The 18087-nt window shown below is 41.5% G+C and overlaps 1 protein-coding gene across 1 annotated transcript in view; it reads right to left on the bottom strand.

Annotated features, from left to right (window-relative positions):
• The window catches only part of LOC141141133 (vomeronasal type-2 receptor 26-like), a 59149-nt gene extending 46162 nt beyond the window's left edge, over positions 1–12987 (bottom strand). The window contains exons 1-2 of the mRNA XM_073628838.1: positions 12733–12987; positions 2008–2802 (exon numbers count right to left, since the gene is read on the bottom strand). Coding sequence (XP_073484939.1) covers positions 2008–2802; positions 12733–12987 — 1050 coding nt within the window. The remainder of the gene's footprint in view (positions 1–2007; positions 2803–12732) is intronic.
• Positions 12988–18087: the final 5100 nt, after the last annotated feature.

The raw sequence follows: 18087 nt of genomic DNA, 5'->3' as shown, positions 1-18087 counted from the left end.
GGGAGCTGAAACAATCTAAAAAGATGGTTTCTGCTCCCCCCGCCCCAAAAAAAAAAAATGACATGCCAAATGTGGCATGTGAGGGGGTCACCTTCAGTTAAAGTGGAAGTTCCATTTGGGTGGAACTCCGCTTTAAGTAGTTATAGATTCAATTGGCAGACTCAGAGACTTCAGTAGGAAGACAGCCGTGCAGGGAAAGACCCCAGCAAAGTGTCACTTCTGCACATGCAGGAATACCGTCTCCTCCTATGGTACGAGTCTTTAACAATTCCTAACTCAAAACGTAACAGTCCTTTCAGATCCACTACAACTGCCTCTTGTAGTTCTTCAACACTGAGTTCCCCCGAAGCAGCTATCCTAGCTCTAAAAAGCATAAGGATGACTGAATCAGGCACTTCCTCATCTCTCAACTCAATCTCTTCGAAAGCCCTGCTGTCCAAGCCAGCAAATGTAAGGAAGAGAGGAAGACCACAATACCATTTTCTCCTGGGGCAAGCTGGTGTAATGATAAACCCCAGCTTTTTTTTCACCCAGATCCTGTGAATGCAGATATGGAAGAACTGTACAGTAGAAAAAATACCTATTTCAGGGAGAACTGATCCCACGATGTTGCAAGGATCCACTGCTATCTATCCAGTCTCTTAATGTCCTGGATGTCCTGTAAAAGTAAGAAAAGATCTCTCTGTCTCCAACTTTAGAAGAGACATCCACCAGTCTAGACCATAATCACTGGAATGTAAGGACATTTGAGCCTCCTCCTGCCCCATGCCAACCGAAAATTCTGTTGTATAGTTCTGGAAAACACACTGTCTCATACGAGGCAACATTCTTCCACAATCTTCTCATGCCAAGATTATTTAAGAGATACCTTAGCATTCCGAATAAAAGATGACACCTGATTCCTCTAAGACAGGCATCTTTTTTAGAAAGAGCCAGCTTAACCTGGACCATGTCCAGGAGCAGGCCCAGGTACCCAATGCTGGCACCAATGCCAAACTCTATAGAATAAGAACCATTCAACCTCTCCAGAGAGTACATTATCAGAGATGCATTGTGCTCCAGATGCTGAAAAGACTGCTCCCTGAGCAGCAGCTTGTTCAGGTACCTCCAAATAGGCACCCTTAAAAAGGCCCAAAAAAAGACCATCGTCAACCTTTCTGGATTTGTGGACAGGCTGTCAGGGAGGGCGTCTGTCCCATGTATGGATGGCCCTGAACAGAGAAGGGGGCACGTGTGCACACCAAACTGCTTGGGGCACCACCCAAGCCAGGGAAAACCTGGACTTGTGGGTCAGGGCCCAGACCACAAACCAAAAATGCAAATCCTACACTTTAAGAAAAAGAACCTCTGGAGAGAAGAAACAAAGATTGGGGCATTTAGGTAGTATACCTTTGTCCTATGATGCCAGAAAAAAAAAACACCCCTGAAATGCCACTACTCCATGTGCTTGCTCCCTTTGACATTTCACTGTTAGATGAACCTCATCGCTCGGCTTTGAAAAAGTAACAAGGCTTAAGCAGAACCTCAGAACCCTTCATCCTCTAGAACTGGCATGATAACGTACAAACGAGAGCAATCATACAATGAACACATACATTGCATAATAGCCATCGCCATGCTTCTGCAAATGCTTGCAAATGTTCCCCCACTTACACAAGTGGGGGTGTCCCTCCATAGCAAGGGAGATAGCATCTGGCTTTTTCAGTAAAAAATCCTATGCTTTTTGACAGGCACATTTTCTGAATGGAATCCCATAGAAAATGCAGGATGAGAATGAAAGTGTCATTGTCTGTGGTGTAGAGTTGCATGTGTTCTCATGCACGTGGTTTTACCACAGCTGATACACTGCAGGCAGAGTAATGTTTATTTGCTGCATATTTCAGTGCTTGCATGCTGTCTTGACACTATTTTGTACATCTGGAATACAAAGGATCAATAGGAGGTTTTAAGAATATAAAACCTAGCAAGGAGATTGTAGTGTGATATTCCACCAAACATATGCCCTACCTGCCACATCTGCCGGTTGGAGATTTCTGATTTAAAGACATTCCCTTCCTTGTATAAATATGTATCATGCAGAGCATGTGCCAGAGTGTAAACTGCAGCGTACACATTGAAAGAGAAGCGGAAACTTTCCACATCATATTCAAATAGATCCACAGATTGAAAACTATGAGACTCTCCACAAGGAAGTTCTGTAAATTCTGAGAAATTCAGAAGAGATTCAGGCACACAGGAGAATTGTTGTCTCCAAACATTCAGTAATATGGGGTTGTCAGGATATTTCTCAGGGTTCACATTGAGCAGGTAATCCTTCAGTCCTGGAATGTTCCCGCTGTGCAAACTGACCATCAGAGAACCATTAAGAGTAATGCCGGTTTTTAAGTTAACATATAACTGAAAAGTCCCAAACAATATGAAAATGTTCCTTTCCTTGGAAGTAAAATGAATGACATCGGAAAGATATGTGCTTTCTACAGTACCATAAATTATTATAACACTGCTGGTAGCTTGTAAAATTCTGTACATAGTTTTTAAATTATGATAAGGTGCAATATGTCCATTGATAGTGATAGTAAACGCAACACAGATCTCATTCTGCATCAGTAGACTATTCAGCTCTGTAATGACTCTTTCACTCTCATGGTCCTGTGAAGACACAATGCCCACCCAATTCCAGCCAAAATGTTTCAGTAGAAGGATGATGGCGTTAAACTGATGTCTCTCATCAGGGACTGTGCGGTAAAATGAGGGAAAGCGGAACTTATTAATAAAGACTGAATCCATAGCTCCATAGCTAATCTGTAATCAAACATCAGATTGGTAAGTTTAGGAGTAGTCAAAAAACCTTCTTGTAGCCATTGGTGGCTGTTTTTTTTTTTGGATATCAGTGAATATCTCATGCCCCGTACACACGGTCGGATTTTCCCACGGAAAATGTGTGATAGGACCTTGTTGTCGGAAATTCCGACCGTGTGTAGGCTCCATCACACATTTTCCATCGGATTTTCCGACACGCAAAGTTTGAAAGCAGGATATAAAATTTTCCGACAACAAAATCCGTTGTCGGAAATTCCGATCGTGTGTACACAAATCCGACGGACAAAGTGCCACGCATGCTCAGAATAAATAAAGAGATGAAAGCTATTGGCCACTGCCCCGTTTATAGTCCCGACGTACGTGTTTTACGTCACCGCGTTTAGAACGATCGGATTTTCCGACAACTTTGTATGACCGTGTGTATGCAAGACAAGTTTGAGCCAACATCCGTCGGAAAAAATCCTAGGATTTTGTTGTCGGAATGTCCGAACAAAGTCCGACCGTGTGTACGGGGCATCAGAGTGTAGCCTTATGGATGCATATTATCTATGCATATAGTAATGTGTACAACATACCAGATGTCTGTCTTGATTGATATTGTTTTGTGAGATATAAAAGCCAAGTGTACCAGCCCAAGAGTTTCATTTTGTGCAGGCCTGGTTTGTCTGTTTGCTCTATGGTTCAATATTCCACCCTGAGCCTGCCATCCATTAGAGCTCTATTGGAGCTTCAGTATTTATTAGGTTCCATTCACACTAACGAATGGGACCATTTGTGAATACATGCATGAACTTCAGTGGGGGATCCCAGTAATTAGCTGCGGGAGGCAACCCCATTGAAAGCTAAAGAATATAATTGACTCAAATGGTTGGATGTGTTATTGCCATCATCCCATATAATATTCCAAAAATTGCACAAACCTCTAGTTTGGGATTTTTAGGGCAATTAAACAATTGCATTGAGTAAAAAATTCATTTATTATTAATATAACTACATAGAACAAACATTAATTAATTGAGCTTCATGATGTAGACAATATATAATATTAAAAGACACAATGCATATTTGAAAAGAATAATAGAAAGTTATACAGCTTACTACAAGAAACAATCACCACCAGTGCAAAAAAGGTGGCGTCAAGTAGCAGAATTCCGACGCGTTTCAACATATATTATTCAAGAGAGTCTTCATCAGGGAAAATTGTATCACAATCTAAGGGGAATTAAAGTAACGGTGTTATGGGCTACATACAGATATCACATTTATTATAAATGGACAGAGTATCTGCCAAGCAACTTACATTTTTCTTATGCATTTAGTAAATAACAGTGCATTCACAGTGTCAGAGTGAAAGGGTTCCAGTCCTCCATTAACCCAAGCTGCCACACATCCTCTACAAGACGGCTGGATATAATAAGGATCCCAATAATGGCTTTCCAAAAACCAGTTTTGGACGAACTTCTGCACCCTCCTCATAAAAAGTAAGTCACTGGGAATGCACTAGCGGTTATTTATTAAATGCGTGGTTGTACGACGTTGTACCCAAACAAAATTTATGTCCTTTTTTTCCCACAAATAGAAATTTCTTTTGGTGGTATTTGATCACCTCTGCGGTTTTTATTTTTTGCGCTATAAACAAAAAAAGACTGCCAATTTTGAAAAAAAAACAACAATATTTTTTACTATTTGCTATAATACATATCCCAAAAAAATGTAAAAAAACTACGGTAATTTTGTCATGAAATTAGGCCAATATGTATTCTTCTACATACTTTTGGTAAAAAAAAATGACAATAAGCGTATATTGATTGGTTTGCGCAAAAGTTATCACGTCTACAAACTACGGGATAGATTTATGGACATTTATTTATTTACTGGTAATGGCGGCGATCTGCAATTGTTAGCGGGACTACGACATTGCAGCGGGCAGATCTGACCTCAAATTACACTTTTTGGGGACCAGTGACATTATTACATTGATCAGTGCTTTAAATTGCACTGATCAATGTATAAATGACACTGGCAGGGAAGGGGTTAACACTAGGGGGCGATCAATGGAATTCACTGCTATAAGCAAACATAATGTGTAAAAAAAAAAATACTGATCACTTCCCCATCATAGTGCAATGTCACTATGGTAAAATTATATTGCTCTGGTCAAAGTGTTAAAAAAATTGTAAAATAAGGAAAAAATATATAATTTAAAATAAAAAATACTAAAAATTTTTTTTTTTTTTTTCATACTGTCACCAGTTATACGATGACGCTGTACTGCACTGGTGACAGTCTGTTAAAAAAAATAATAATAATAATTTCTTAATTTTTCAAAAAATTATGACAAAAAAAATCACAACTTCAAAAAACTTGCCATGCCTCTTAAATAACTTGGATTGTCTACATTTCAAAAAGGGGTCATTTGTGGATTCTTGTACTGTCCTGGCATTTTGGGGTTTCAAAAAATGTATCAGTACATCAGGAGTGATCAATTTTCATATATATACTGTATATACCGTAGTTTATGGACTCTAACTTTCCTACAGACTAAATAATATACACTGATTTGGATTATTTGCACGAAAGACATGTAGTAGAATACATTTTGATCTAAATTTATGAAGAAATATTATTTATTTGCAAACTACCACCAAAAGAAAGCTCTATTTGTGTGAACAAAATGATAAAAATTGCATATCGGTACATTGTTGCATGACCGCACAATTGTCATTCAAAGTGCGACAGCGCAAAAAGGTGAAAATTGGCCTGGGCAGGAAGGGGGTAAAAGTGGCTGGTATTGAAGTGGTTAAGGATGTGTGTAGGAAGGACATGTTATGCCACGTACACACGGTCGTAATGTTTGACAGAAAAAGTCAGATGGGAGCTTTTCATTGTATATTCCCTATCGTGTGTATGCCCCATTGGACTTTTTCAGTTGAAAATTCAGACGGACTTAGATAGAGAACATGTTCTATATTTATCCGACGGAAAAAATTACTATTGTAAAAACCGCTCGTCTGTATGCTGTTCCGACGCACCAAAAACAACGCATGCTCTGAAGCAAGTATGAAACGGAAGCGCTCGGTCTGGTAAAACTAGCGTTCGTAATGGAGATAGCACATTCCTCACGCTGCACATTCTGTGATCTTTTAATGCAGCGCATTCTTTTGTGCTTTACAATGCTAGAAGAATGAAGTTGTTTTGCTGCTAATATTCAGACAGAGTTCTCACAAACTTATTTCTTTATTATTTCTCGTGATCTCATGAATAATCTTTTTTTTTTTAAGCCAGATCTCCAGAATAATGTTTAGAATTATGTGTTATGGTCATCTTTTTTCTTTTTTTTTTTTATTTCATCAAGATCTCCTTTTTTTGGATTATTGAAAAATTATTTTCTAGTGATCTCCATGATTTTTTTTTGTGTCAAGTTACCACAACACCATTATTATCTTGTATTTTTTAACCTCAAGGAGGTTGGTGTTGGTGTCCCTTGTTAATTTGACATTGTATTTTTTAAATGTACCTGCCTACTCACAAACAATCTGTCATTTTTGTAGAAAAACACATAGGCAAGTATTTGTGAAAAATAAAATCTCCATTTATTCTGGGTAACAAACTAGAGAGGAAGGCAATGCTGGAGAAACGTTTGGAATTTGCAAAGCCTTTTGGCCCCCAGGGCAGACATCAAGTCTGTGGAAAATAAAATTGTTAGCTTGAGGAGTCCATATAATTTGGAGCCCAATCTGGTCCAGGTCTCCCAGAGATCAGGACTAGCAGCAGATGATATCTATGTCCCCAGGCTGTGGTACTACACCAGCCTGCGTCTTCTGTCAGACCAGACTGAATCCAGGCCATCGCTTTCTTCTCTTCACTGCAGCCTTCCCTCCACTCTTCCCTGCACCCTTCCCTGCACCCTTCCCTGCAGCCTTCCTTGGAGGCTGTGGCTCTGGTGGTGGACTTGTGGCAGGAGGAGGAGGAGGAGGATGGGCGAGCTCACATACGTGGCAGTTCTCAGTCAGTTGGCCACTCAACATCTTCTGAAGGGCCTGAACAAAAATTCCCTCACAGAGGAAGTGTTGGCCCTCCTCCAACTTCTGCAATTTAGTGGCTAGATATCAGCCATAGGCCTCTTCAGCATCGGGGGGGCTTCTGAGGACATCATTTGCTTTCCTAATGAGGCCCAGTGCTGCCTCCTCCATGATCATCCCCTTCCTGGGCCTTTTTGTTGTAAGGCGGAGGGGAGGCACCTGTGATTGGGTGAGGCCACTGGGCCCGTCCACTCCAGGCTGACACTGGGCCTGCCCACCTCCTGGCTGACACTGGGCACGGCCTCCTTCTGCCTGCCACTTTCCAGACCCTCCTCCTGGCTGAGCTCATCCTGTGTATAAAAAAGGCACATAGTTTTAGTTTTTGGTTCATTAATCACACACAATTTTTAGCTCATGACTTGCAAATTGAATGTTAATAAATAGAAAAGACTATCATTTTGAGCCCAGCATTTTTCATTCTTGTCCCAAACATTTTTGGCCACTACTGTCTATTGATATGTAAATCACTTTTTTTTTTAAATCATTAATTTGTTACCAATTATAACATCTCGTTAACATTATTAATATTAGGACAATAAATATGTAGTAAAATAATATACCTGACTCCAGCTGGGCGCATCCACTTCTTCCAGGATGGAAGGCCCAGTTTGTTCCTCATCAGCCTCTGCTGGGGTTGAGGGAAGGGTGGAGGGAAGGCTGCAGGGAAGGGTAGAAAGTGATTCCCTGGTTTCAGTCTGGTCATCCAGAAACCGCAGTTTGTTGAAGTACCACAGCCTGGGTACATACACTTGTGCTGCTGCTGCTGCTCCTAATCTGAGTGATTTCTGGATCTTATTATGCCCCTTCTTATACATGTTCCTCAAAATCCCAATTTTCTTTTCCAAGAACACGATCGTTGCATCGGGGACCCGAGTCTTCACAAATTCCAGAAGTTTCTCCAGCGTAGACCTCCTAGCTGGTTTATTATAATATAAGCTGTGTTTCACCTCCCACAAATTCCTCATCTCCCTGTACCTGTCTGTGAAACTGGCCATGAATTCTGGGTCCTTAAAGTGATTCATATTTGCTGTAAGACAATACACAAGACAAAAACACTAATGTCAGCCTAAACTCTCATAATCTTATCCCAATAAAAGCCTCAATCTTGAAGCACTGATGGCCCAAGTTAAAATTTTACCTTCGTTTAGGACGCTTGCCACTTCCGTCCTTCCTCCGCATACAGATCGTACGTACAAAACATGCGTGTTAGCTTGATATACACTGCGCATGCGTGAAACTCCACCCACGTCGCCCGCCCCTGACGTTCTTTCTAGAATATTCCCCACCCCTTCTTTTTCGGCGCGCAGTAGGAGCGACATGGCAGAGACACAGCAAGTGTGTGTTCATTCCAGTAACGAGGAAGAGGAAAGCCCGGAGCCAGAAACGTCCCGATCCCGGAGGAGAAGATTTAAGGCCTCAAATATGGCCTTTGTAGAGATGGTGGAGATGGTGGACATCTTGAGGAGGAACAACTATGATGGAAGCATGGACCATACATCAAACCTTATTTGAGAAAGGCCAAGATCATGACTAAAGTTGTGAAGAGTCTGCGGCAGAATTTCGGGGTACGACGATCCAAGGAGCAATTGAAGAAACGCTGGTCAGACCTGAAAATGAGGGAGCAGGATCAGTATAGAAGAATCAAGAGAGTGCTTTTAAAAAGTAAGTACTTGTCGTGTGTTCCTATTAGTATTACTTGCATGCTGCTCCATATGCTTTTCTTTACTTTTGTACAGTTTAAAGTGGTGACTTTCATGTTCGTGGGCACAGTAATCGGTCGTAGGAAACATTGTTCGCTCATTAAATACGATGTTTTGGGCAGATACAGGTTAAATACATTTGGTCATGCCTATTTGTATAAAATTACGTTTTGTACATTGCTGTCTAGATGTGTTTGTAACTAGAATGAAATGCAAGCTTGATTCAGTGTAATGTAAGGAGCGGACACTCAGCAGCTGTTTACACATCTGGACTCAGGAGCACTAGTGTGGGACACAAGAACAAACTTTTTAAGGTGTCCCACACAGGTACTCCAGTGGATACTAGGGGTGTCTCCATGTGTGAAAATTGTCACAAAAAGGTAAGTATTCCAGCTTTAGGGTAACAAATCATGTCTTCAGCTTGGAACTCTGCCAAAACAGACAATTGTACCCCACTTCCCAGCAATGTTTCATATTCCTATTTCTGGACCCAAATATCTGTGTGCTAAGTATACCTTTTGTTTCATTCTCATAGGGGAGAAAAGACTCGGAGGACACCACTCAGAGGACACCAGAAACCCCACACCTCAGAAAGAAGGGGAACTCAGCACAACACCACACCCCGAGGATCTGGAAGAAGGAGAGGTAGAGGAAGTGGGCGAGATTGTCACCACAACAGGTCAGTGTCTGACACTCCAGCTTCAAGTAATATATGTATGCCTGCATATTTACGATACATGTTTTTACTCAACAATTTTTAGGTGATGTGGTGGCTGTGGAAGAGCAAGCTCAACATTTCACAAGTGCAAGTGCACAAATCCTACTCCAGTACATCATGGTGTGGAATCGTGAAGTAGACATCATAAGGAATAAACTCAATGTTCTTGAACAACAAATGAAGAACATGATTGATGTGTTGGGGAGAATCTAAATATCTTCCAAATCCCACCATTTTAAATTGTTTTTGACTAAACGAAAATATTTTTTATACATTTTAAAAGCCAAATTTTCAAAATGCACACGGTGTGTCAACATGTGCTATCTGCCATCAGGGGATATCAATGTACACGTTTTGTGGGTGCAACCCCTTCCTCGTAACTCTAGTAGGTGAGAGGAAGGGGTTGCACCCCTAAAACACAGGGGTTTTTACAGGGGTGACATCACCCCATCTGATGAAGGCAATATCAAGATATTTTTGACACTATAATGTCTGATATTGCCTTCAGTTTTTATACGTTGAACTTTGTAAGTTCCAGAGTTGTGTATGTTATGTTTCGAAACATGCCTGTTTCTAAAAAAAAAAAAAAAATGTAAAAAAATTGAGAAAAAATATTTTACAACAAAATTTTATAACGCACATGTGAATGTGTACAGAGTAAAAAGTTTGCTAATCAAAAATGTGTGGCTTCTTCTTTCAATGCTCAATACCAGTTTTTGAAGTAATTTTGTGTTTACAGTCACAATGGGGCTTATTTACTAAAGGAAAATCCATTTGGCACTACAAGTGCACTAGGAGAACCTAGGAGACAGCTAAAAAGAAACACAAGCAATAAAGAAAATTCTAGATTTTATCAGATAATTTGTTTTTTTATTAAAAATTTTAGACATTGTCTGGCATAGCAATGGCCCCCCTACCCGTAAAATAATTGACATATTTCTGGCAAACTTCACGAGTGCTTTGGGGTGCCAAGCCAGGACGGCCAGTATCCAGGCCCGTCAGGGGATCAGCAGGAAGTCCGGCCTCAGGCCCAACTGAGGCAAGATAATTTTGGGCATTTTTCCATAAAAAATTGTGCAATATGTAGCAGGATAATAAGATGTGGTTAATTTTGTAGTCCGCCATATGTATTGCTGTCAGAAACAGGCAGAATCGGCTGGCCATTATCCCGAAGGCATTCTCAACGACTCTTCTGGCTCTGGCCAGCCGGTAGTTAAAAATCCTCCTCTCCGGGGTGAGGGTCTTCTGGGGGAATGGCCTCATCAGGTGCTCGCCCAGACCGAATGCTTCATCAGCAATAAAGACGAACGGGAGTCCTTCAACGTTGTCTGCAGCAGGTGGCAATGCCAGGCCACCAGTCTCGGGACATTGGTAGAACGAAGACTCCTCCATCCAACATCTGACCATTCTTCCCCACATCCACATAAAGGAACTCATATTATGCTGACACCACCGCCATCAACACTATACTATTAAAACCCTTAGAATTGTAATAGTAAGACCCCGAATGGGGTGGTGGCACGATGTGGATGTGCTTCCCATCTATAGCCCCTCCACAGTTGGGAAAGTCCCAACGGTCGGCAAAATGGGAGGCCACAGTCTGCCATTCCTGTGGCGTTGAAGGAAACTGTGGAGTCAAACCAGACAAAAAAATATTAGTACTTTTGCACATAACATTGCAAGCAGATTACACAAAAACATTCTTGGCCAACATCAGTATAACATTTATTTTAAGGAGTATTTAAAGACAAAAATATAAGTCCCACTTATCAGATTCCTCTCCCCCTCTGATGGCCCATTGTAAAAATTTTGGGATGGTTCGAGCTGAGTTTGGGACCCCAAAAAAAAGCCTCTGGCACTCTGCCTGAATTTAAGGACAACAATAACATTTGGACACATTTTAGGGGGCGTTTAGGGTAAAGCACTACTATGGAGCTGGCAAAATACATTGTTAAGTGAATAGGCTAGATGTATATGGACCCAGGATAGCATGCTGGGGAGGTTAGTGAAGGCAAATATGCATGAAGGACAAAAAAGGAGCATTAAAAGATTACAGCATGCATGAGGATAAAGAGAACATTCACAGCATATTACAATCATGATAATTAGGGAATGATGAATGAAATACAATACATTAGCATCCATTAAATACATTGAATGTGATGTTAAAGGAGAAAAGTTACCCTAATATAGTCCTTCTGCAGGACCTGAATGATGGCAGAACAGTTCTCTGGAATAATGATCCCCAGAGCCTGGGGGTAGATGCCTGTAGAGAACTTGAGGTCCTGTAGACTTTTCCTCATCGCCAAGTACCACAAGGTGGCGACTAGCCTCTGCTCCGGAGTGATGGCTTGCCGCATGCAGGTGTCCTGCTTCATAATAGAAGGGGTCAGCAAAGCCAACAGATGGTGAAAAACGGGGTAAGTCATCCAGAGAAAATTCCTGAAATCATCAGGATTATTTTCCTGGATCTCACGCAGCAAAGGCATATGAGAGAATTGGTCACGCTGGAGTAACCAATTCTTGGTCCATAAACTCCTCCCCACCCTGTTCATGGACTGGACTTGGGTCCGAATTTGAACCCCAACACCAATCCCCCACACAGCACGAACTCTACGACGAGTATGTACCCGCATCATGGCTTCAAAACGGTCGGCTGCTCAGAACGAACAGAACGCACTGAAGAACAGCAAGGCCTGTGAAGAGTGAGCTGAAAATCAGAAATGAGCAGACAAGAACGCACTGAAAAACAGATACAAACTGACTACATGCACTGAAGAACAGATACAAACCCCACAAGCACAAATTGAAGAGCAGTAAAACGATCTGAAAAGCAGGAGTCTGAAAAGCGCGAATCGTCTCTCACCAAACTTCTACTAACACGAGATAAACACTAGATTAGCAGAAGGAGCCCAAAGGGTGGCTCACTGGCTATTGAACTTCCTTTTTTCTAGTGCCGTCGTACGTGTTGTACGTCACTCCGGAATTCCGTCGGAAAAACCTTCAGAGTTTATTCCGAGGGGAAAACCGGTCGTGTGTACAAGGCATTAGAATTTTTCTATCCCACTTCCTTTTTTCTTGTTTGTATTGAAAGCACTTTAGAATCACGGTTACCTTGCCCTGAATGGGTAAAGTGATGATGTCTCTGTAAATCAAGGGCAGCAAGGTAGCTAGCATAGTTTCTCCACCCTCCTGCAGGAGGCCAAGGTGTGGCAGGAGGAAGGGAAGGCTACGCTAAGGAATCAACTCATTCTGGAGTGGACAACTTTCCTAGAAGGTTCAAAGAGACATTGCAAGTGAATAAAAAAATGTTTATACCAAATGGGAAAATTATGCAAGTAAGCATTTAAAATATCTGGTTTGTTTGTTATTTTACTCACAATTTTAAGGTTAATGACAGGGAGTGGTTTACCTGAGGATATCCATAGACTCCGGTCAGTGTTGCCGATGCCACAGATGGGGAAGTCATCTTGTGACCTACGAACATGACTTTTTTACTCTTCTTGCGACAGTCATAGTTTGGAACTGGATCCTTCATCCCAGATAATACATCCAGCACACTTTGTATAGCTTTACTTTCAATATTACACACGTCATAAATCTGGTACCCCAACGTGATGTTCGGCAACAGATCCGTTCGGTTGTTTATCTCCTCTATGGCAAACATGAAGACTAAAAGATGTCTCAGAAAACTGAGTTCACTGAAGAGACAGTCAATATTATTTTTGCATGTAACTCATATTCACCCAACAATCCAAACTAAGGGCTCATTCACACTTGCTTCGGCTTCAACACACATTAACGGCTAGTTTACACTTGCTTCAAAACAAGGCTTCGAACAGGCTTTGTTAAAGCTCTTTGAATGCTAGTCAAAGCTCCTGTCACTAAATAAAATGGTTAGCTTACAGTCCTGTTTACACCTTGCTTTTGCTTGGCTTTTCTTTAAAAATTATACCCCATGTCGCTTTAGTTGTGCTTCAAAGCGTCTTCAAAGCCTCCATAGAAGTCTATTGCAAAGCTTGCTTGAAGCCCCATCGAAGCCCCACCAAAGGCTCATTGAAGCCTCATCGAAGCCCCACCAAAGGCTCATTGAAGCCCAATCGAAGCTCCACCAAAGCCCCATTGAAGCCTCATCGAAGCACCAAGCAAAAGCAAGGTGTAAACAGGACTGTAAGCTAACCATTTTATTTAGTGACAGAAGCTTTGACTAGCGTTCAGAGAGCTTTAACAAAGCGTGTCCAAAAGCCATGTTTTGAAGGAAGCGTAAACTGGACCTAAGGGTTCTATCTATAAAACATTTGTTGTGCGGTTGTGACAAACATTTAGAAAGAAAATCATTTTGTTTTCTGTAATACATGTAGTTCCTATGTCCTCAGTGCCCCTAGTGGCCATAATGCATTTTTCTCCTCTTTGAATTAAATATGTAAAAAAAAATGGCCACTAGATGGCGCTGACGATATGGTAACTACATACGATATATTACCAAAAGTATAGTGACGCCTACCCTTACACACACATGAACTTTAATGGCATCTCGGTCTTAGTCCGTAGGGTTCAATATATGGCGTTGACCCACCTTTTGCAGCTATAACAGCTTCAACTCTTCTGGGAAGGCTGTCCACAAGGTTTAGGAGTGTGTCTATAGGAATGTTTGACCATTCTTCCAGAAGCGCATTTGTGAAGTCCGGCACTGATGTTGGAAATCAGACAATTTCATGCTTCCAACTTTTTGGGAACAATTTGGCCATAATGCATTTTTCTCCTCTTTGAATTAAATATGTAAAAAAAAAATGGCCACTAGGTGGCGCTGACAATATGGTAACCCTTCCTGTTCCAACATGACTGCGCACCAGTGCACAAAGCAAGGTCCATAAAGACACGGATGAGTGAGTTTGGGGTGGAGGAACTTGACTGGCCCGCACAGAGTAATGACCTTAACCTGTTAGAACACCTTTTGGATGAATTAGAGCGGAGACTGCGAGCCAGGGCTTCTCGTCCACATCAGTGCCTGACCTCACAAATGCGCTTCTGGAAGAATGGTCAAACATTCCCATAGACACACTCCTAAACCTTGAGGACAGCCTTCCCAGGAGAGTTAACCACTTCTGGGCCAAGTCTGTTTTTGCCACTTGTTATTTACAAGTTAAAAATCGGTATTTTTTGCTAGAAAACTACTTAGAACACCCAAACGTCATATATATTTTTTTAGCAAAGGTCTTTCAAATGCAATTTTTTGGGAAAAAATACACTTCACTGAAAAAACTAAACAGTAAAGTTAGCCCAATTTTTTTGTATATTGTGAAAGATGATATTACGCTGAGTAAATGGATACTTAACATGTTACAGTTTAAAACTGTGCACACTCGTGGAATGGCGAAAACAACGGTACTTAAAAATCTCCATAGGCGATGCTTTAAAAAATTTTAATGGTTACCAGTTTAGAGTTCTAGAATTATTGCTCTGACGATCACGGTTATACCTCACATGTGTGATTTGAACACCATTTAAATTTGTGAGTGCAACTTATAATGAGCTGTGTTCCCTGACCTGTGATGCTGTATACACTGATCTGTGATGCTGTATACACTGACCTGTGATGCTGTATACACTGACCTGTGAGGCTGAGCTGTATTCCCTGATCTGTTATGATATATACACTGATCTGTGAGACTGTATACACTGATCTGTGAGGCTGTATACACTGACCTGTGAGGCTGAGCTGTATTCCCTGATCTGTTATGATATATACACTGATCTGTGAGACTGTATACACTGATCTGTGAGGCTGTATACACTGATCTGTGATGCTGTATACATTGATCTGTGAGGCTGTATACACTGACCTGTGATGCTGTATACACTGATCTGTGAGGCTGTATACACTGACCTGTGATGCTGTATACACTGATCTGTGAGGCTGTATACACTGATCTGTGAGGCTGTATACACTGATCTGTGAGGCTGTATACACTGATCTGTGATGCTGTATACATTGATCTGTGAGGCTGTATGCACTGACCTGTGATGCTGTATACACTGATCTGCGAGGCTGAGCTGTATTCCCTGATCTGTTATGCTATATACACTGATCTGTGAGGCTGTATACACAGATCTGTGATGCTGTATACACTGATCTACAAGGCTGAGCTGTATTCCCTGATCTGTGATGCTATATACCCGGATCTGTGAGACTGAGCTATATACCCTGATCTGTGAGGCTGAGCTATATACTCTGTCCTGTTATGCTGGCACTATGGGTGGAAACAAGTGGAATACAGGGGACGGAGTGGGTGGATTCTACAAGGGGTGAGGCTTATGAGAAGTGGGAGGGGTCAAAAAGGAAGGGCGGGGTCTGGCGCCCCCCATCCTAAAACTTCACTAGCCGCCACTGCGTTTACCACAGTATATTTCAGTGTATTCCTCCTGCTACTCCTAATCTCGGGGGACACCGCACCAAACCCCCGGCCCTCCCACACCCAATTCCCAACGCCAAGATTGGCCATCTACCTCCTCCAACAGTAGTCGTAACTTCAACCTTCTCATCCCAATTCCCCCGATTCCACAAGTCAGCCCCCCTCTTTGTTTTGCTTGCGTCTATCTAGCAAGGTTACTCTGTGGTATAAGCAAGGAAGCTGAGATTTCTGCAGTGCGTAAATGTGCTTTTTACTATACAAAGATGCTGTACATACAAAACTATTACAATCTTAGGAATACAATACAAGACTGACAAATATCTATAACAAGCAAAATGCCTATCAAATGAACAGCCTATAGTCTATATCAGTACAAATACACTTAAAAGTTACTTATCTTCTGTTACTGTATGTTCGTGATCTCCATTGGCAACGATTTTTCGGGAGCATCAGGCACTGTTCTTCTATCATGGGTGGCTTGCTTCTGATGTTACAGCATGATGGTGTGTGTGTGTGTGTGTCTCCCTACTCACCCCTTTTATGTGTCAGGCTGTTTGCCATAGTTATCAAACAACAGAAAACATGTCTGTTTACTGTAGCTGTAGAAACAATAGACAGTTGAAAACTGTATCTACGTACAAAAATGGTATCTACGTACCATTGTCTACTCAAAACAAGACAGTAATTTAACAGCCATTCTTTCAGTTTGAAAGCTGAAAGAATCCCAAACAAGTAATGTCTTACTTGTTTACTGTAGCTATAGAGTCAATAGCCTGTTAATTGAACTGTCAATTAAATACAACAATGATATCTACCCCCATTGTATAAAACAGCATTTGTTTGAAAAATCTACTCAAGCCAAAAAACTGACAGTAATCTGACCAACTCACTATTGTAATATTGTTCTGTCCCATGTATCAAGTCTGATTAATAAAAAAAAAATCATATTGTAACAAACGCAACACATTCCGCCCTATTTTTTTTTCCTTTCAGACTCCATACAGAAAATCACTTCATTACTATGAAAACTCATTTTAAACATTTATTTTCCTTGAAAGCAACACCTCCCATTTCTGTCACTGAGAAGGTGTTTCAGTCTTTAACTAAAAAAGTTCATTAGAAAGTCCATTCTAAAGTTCTTTAGAAACAAGTCCAGGCTTGTAATACGTCAAAGGCCTTGCTCTCCACAGCTCTTGCGATCTTCCATCATTCTTTCCATCATGTAACCACTTTTCTCTGGTCTTCCTATGGATCAAATCGGAGACAGCCTGTGGAGTGGAAAACAAAGCGGATTATCTGTTCCTTCTAATAATACATAAACAGTAGATCCAGGCCCTTCAGCTAAAATCTCTCCTCTAAATGGCTTCTTGCCTGGATATCTGATGAACACTTTGCCCCCTGCCTGTACCCACTTCTGACCCTCCCAAAGAACATCAATAGGGAGGAGAGGAAATATACTGATATTTCCAGAAGATCACTGCTGTTTATTTTGGAAGGTTTGCTGTTATGTAGCCTCACTTTCCACTCTTGCTGGGAAGTATCCACTAACCAGTCAGAGTCCCAGCCACTGTCTTGAAGCTCATCTGTCAATGCAAATGTAACTTCAAACCTTCCTGCCAGATTCCCTCTCATTCCTAGATAGGCTTCAGCTTCAGATACGTCACTCTTGGTTTCTATGTCATGGGAAGCAGTAACATGGTATCTGTTAAGCCCTGTTCTTTCAGGAACCTTACATAAATACTGAACTCTGCACTCCAGCTGTGGAATCGGTGCCCCAGCCTCTACCATCCTTTCATATCGGGTGCTTTTGGCTATTGACCTAGAATTTAACAACATGACTGCCTGTGTGGGGACCCGATCCCACCCCCTTAGTGTATGTGTGGGTGTAAGTTTGCATATCTGGTCCTTCAATAGCCCGTTGTATCTTTCAATTAAACCAGCTGCCTGTGGATGGTATGGGATGTGACACAACCAGTACACTCCAGAATCTTTGGCCCACTGCTGTACTGTTGATCCGGTGAAGTGTGAGCCGTTATCACTTTGGACTTGTTTGGGACAACCATAAGCAACGACAAGTTTCTGGAGCAGTTGAAGCGTTGCGGCTTGATCTGCACGTTTGCAAGGATGAACAAGCATAAGTCCTGAATAGGTGTCTACTGCAGTGCAACAATATCTTAGTCCATTGTTTCCCCGGGGCAGGGGATAGATGAAATCGATCTGCCAGATCTCTGCAGGCCTCTCACCCCTCTTAATCGACCCAGTGGAGTATTTTTGCGATGTCTATTGTCGCACTTCTCCACACACTGTACAGTTCCCTATTACAGTCTTTATCATGTCCATGGATATAGGCAATC

This window comes from Aquarana catesbeiana, linkage group LG04, assembly GCF_042186555.1.
Source record: "Aquarana catesbeiana isolate 2022-GZ linkage group LG04, ASM4218655v1, whole genome shotgun sequence".
NCBI classification, from domain to species: Eukaryota; Metazoa; Chordata; class Amphibia; order Anura; family Ranidae; genus Aquarana; species Aquarana catesbeiana.
This window is presented reverse-complemented; position numbering and strand designations above follow the sequence as displayed.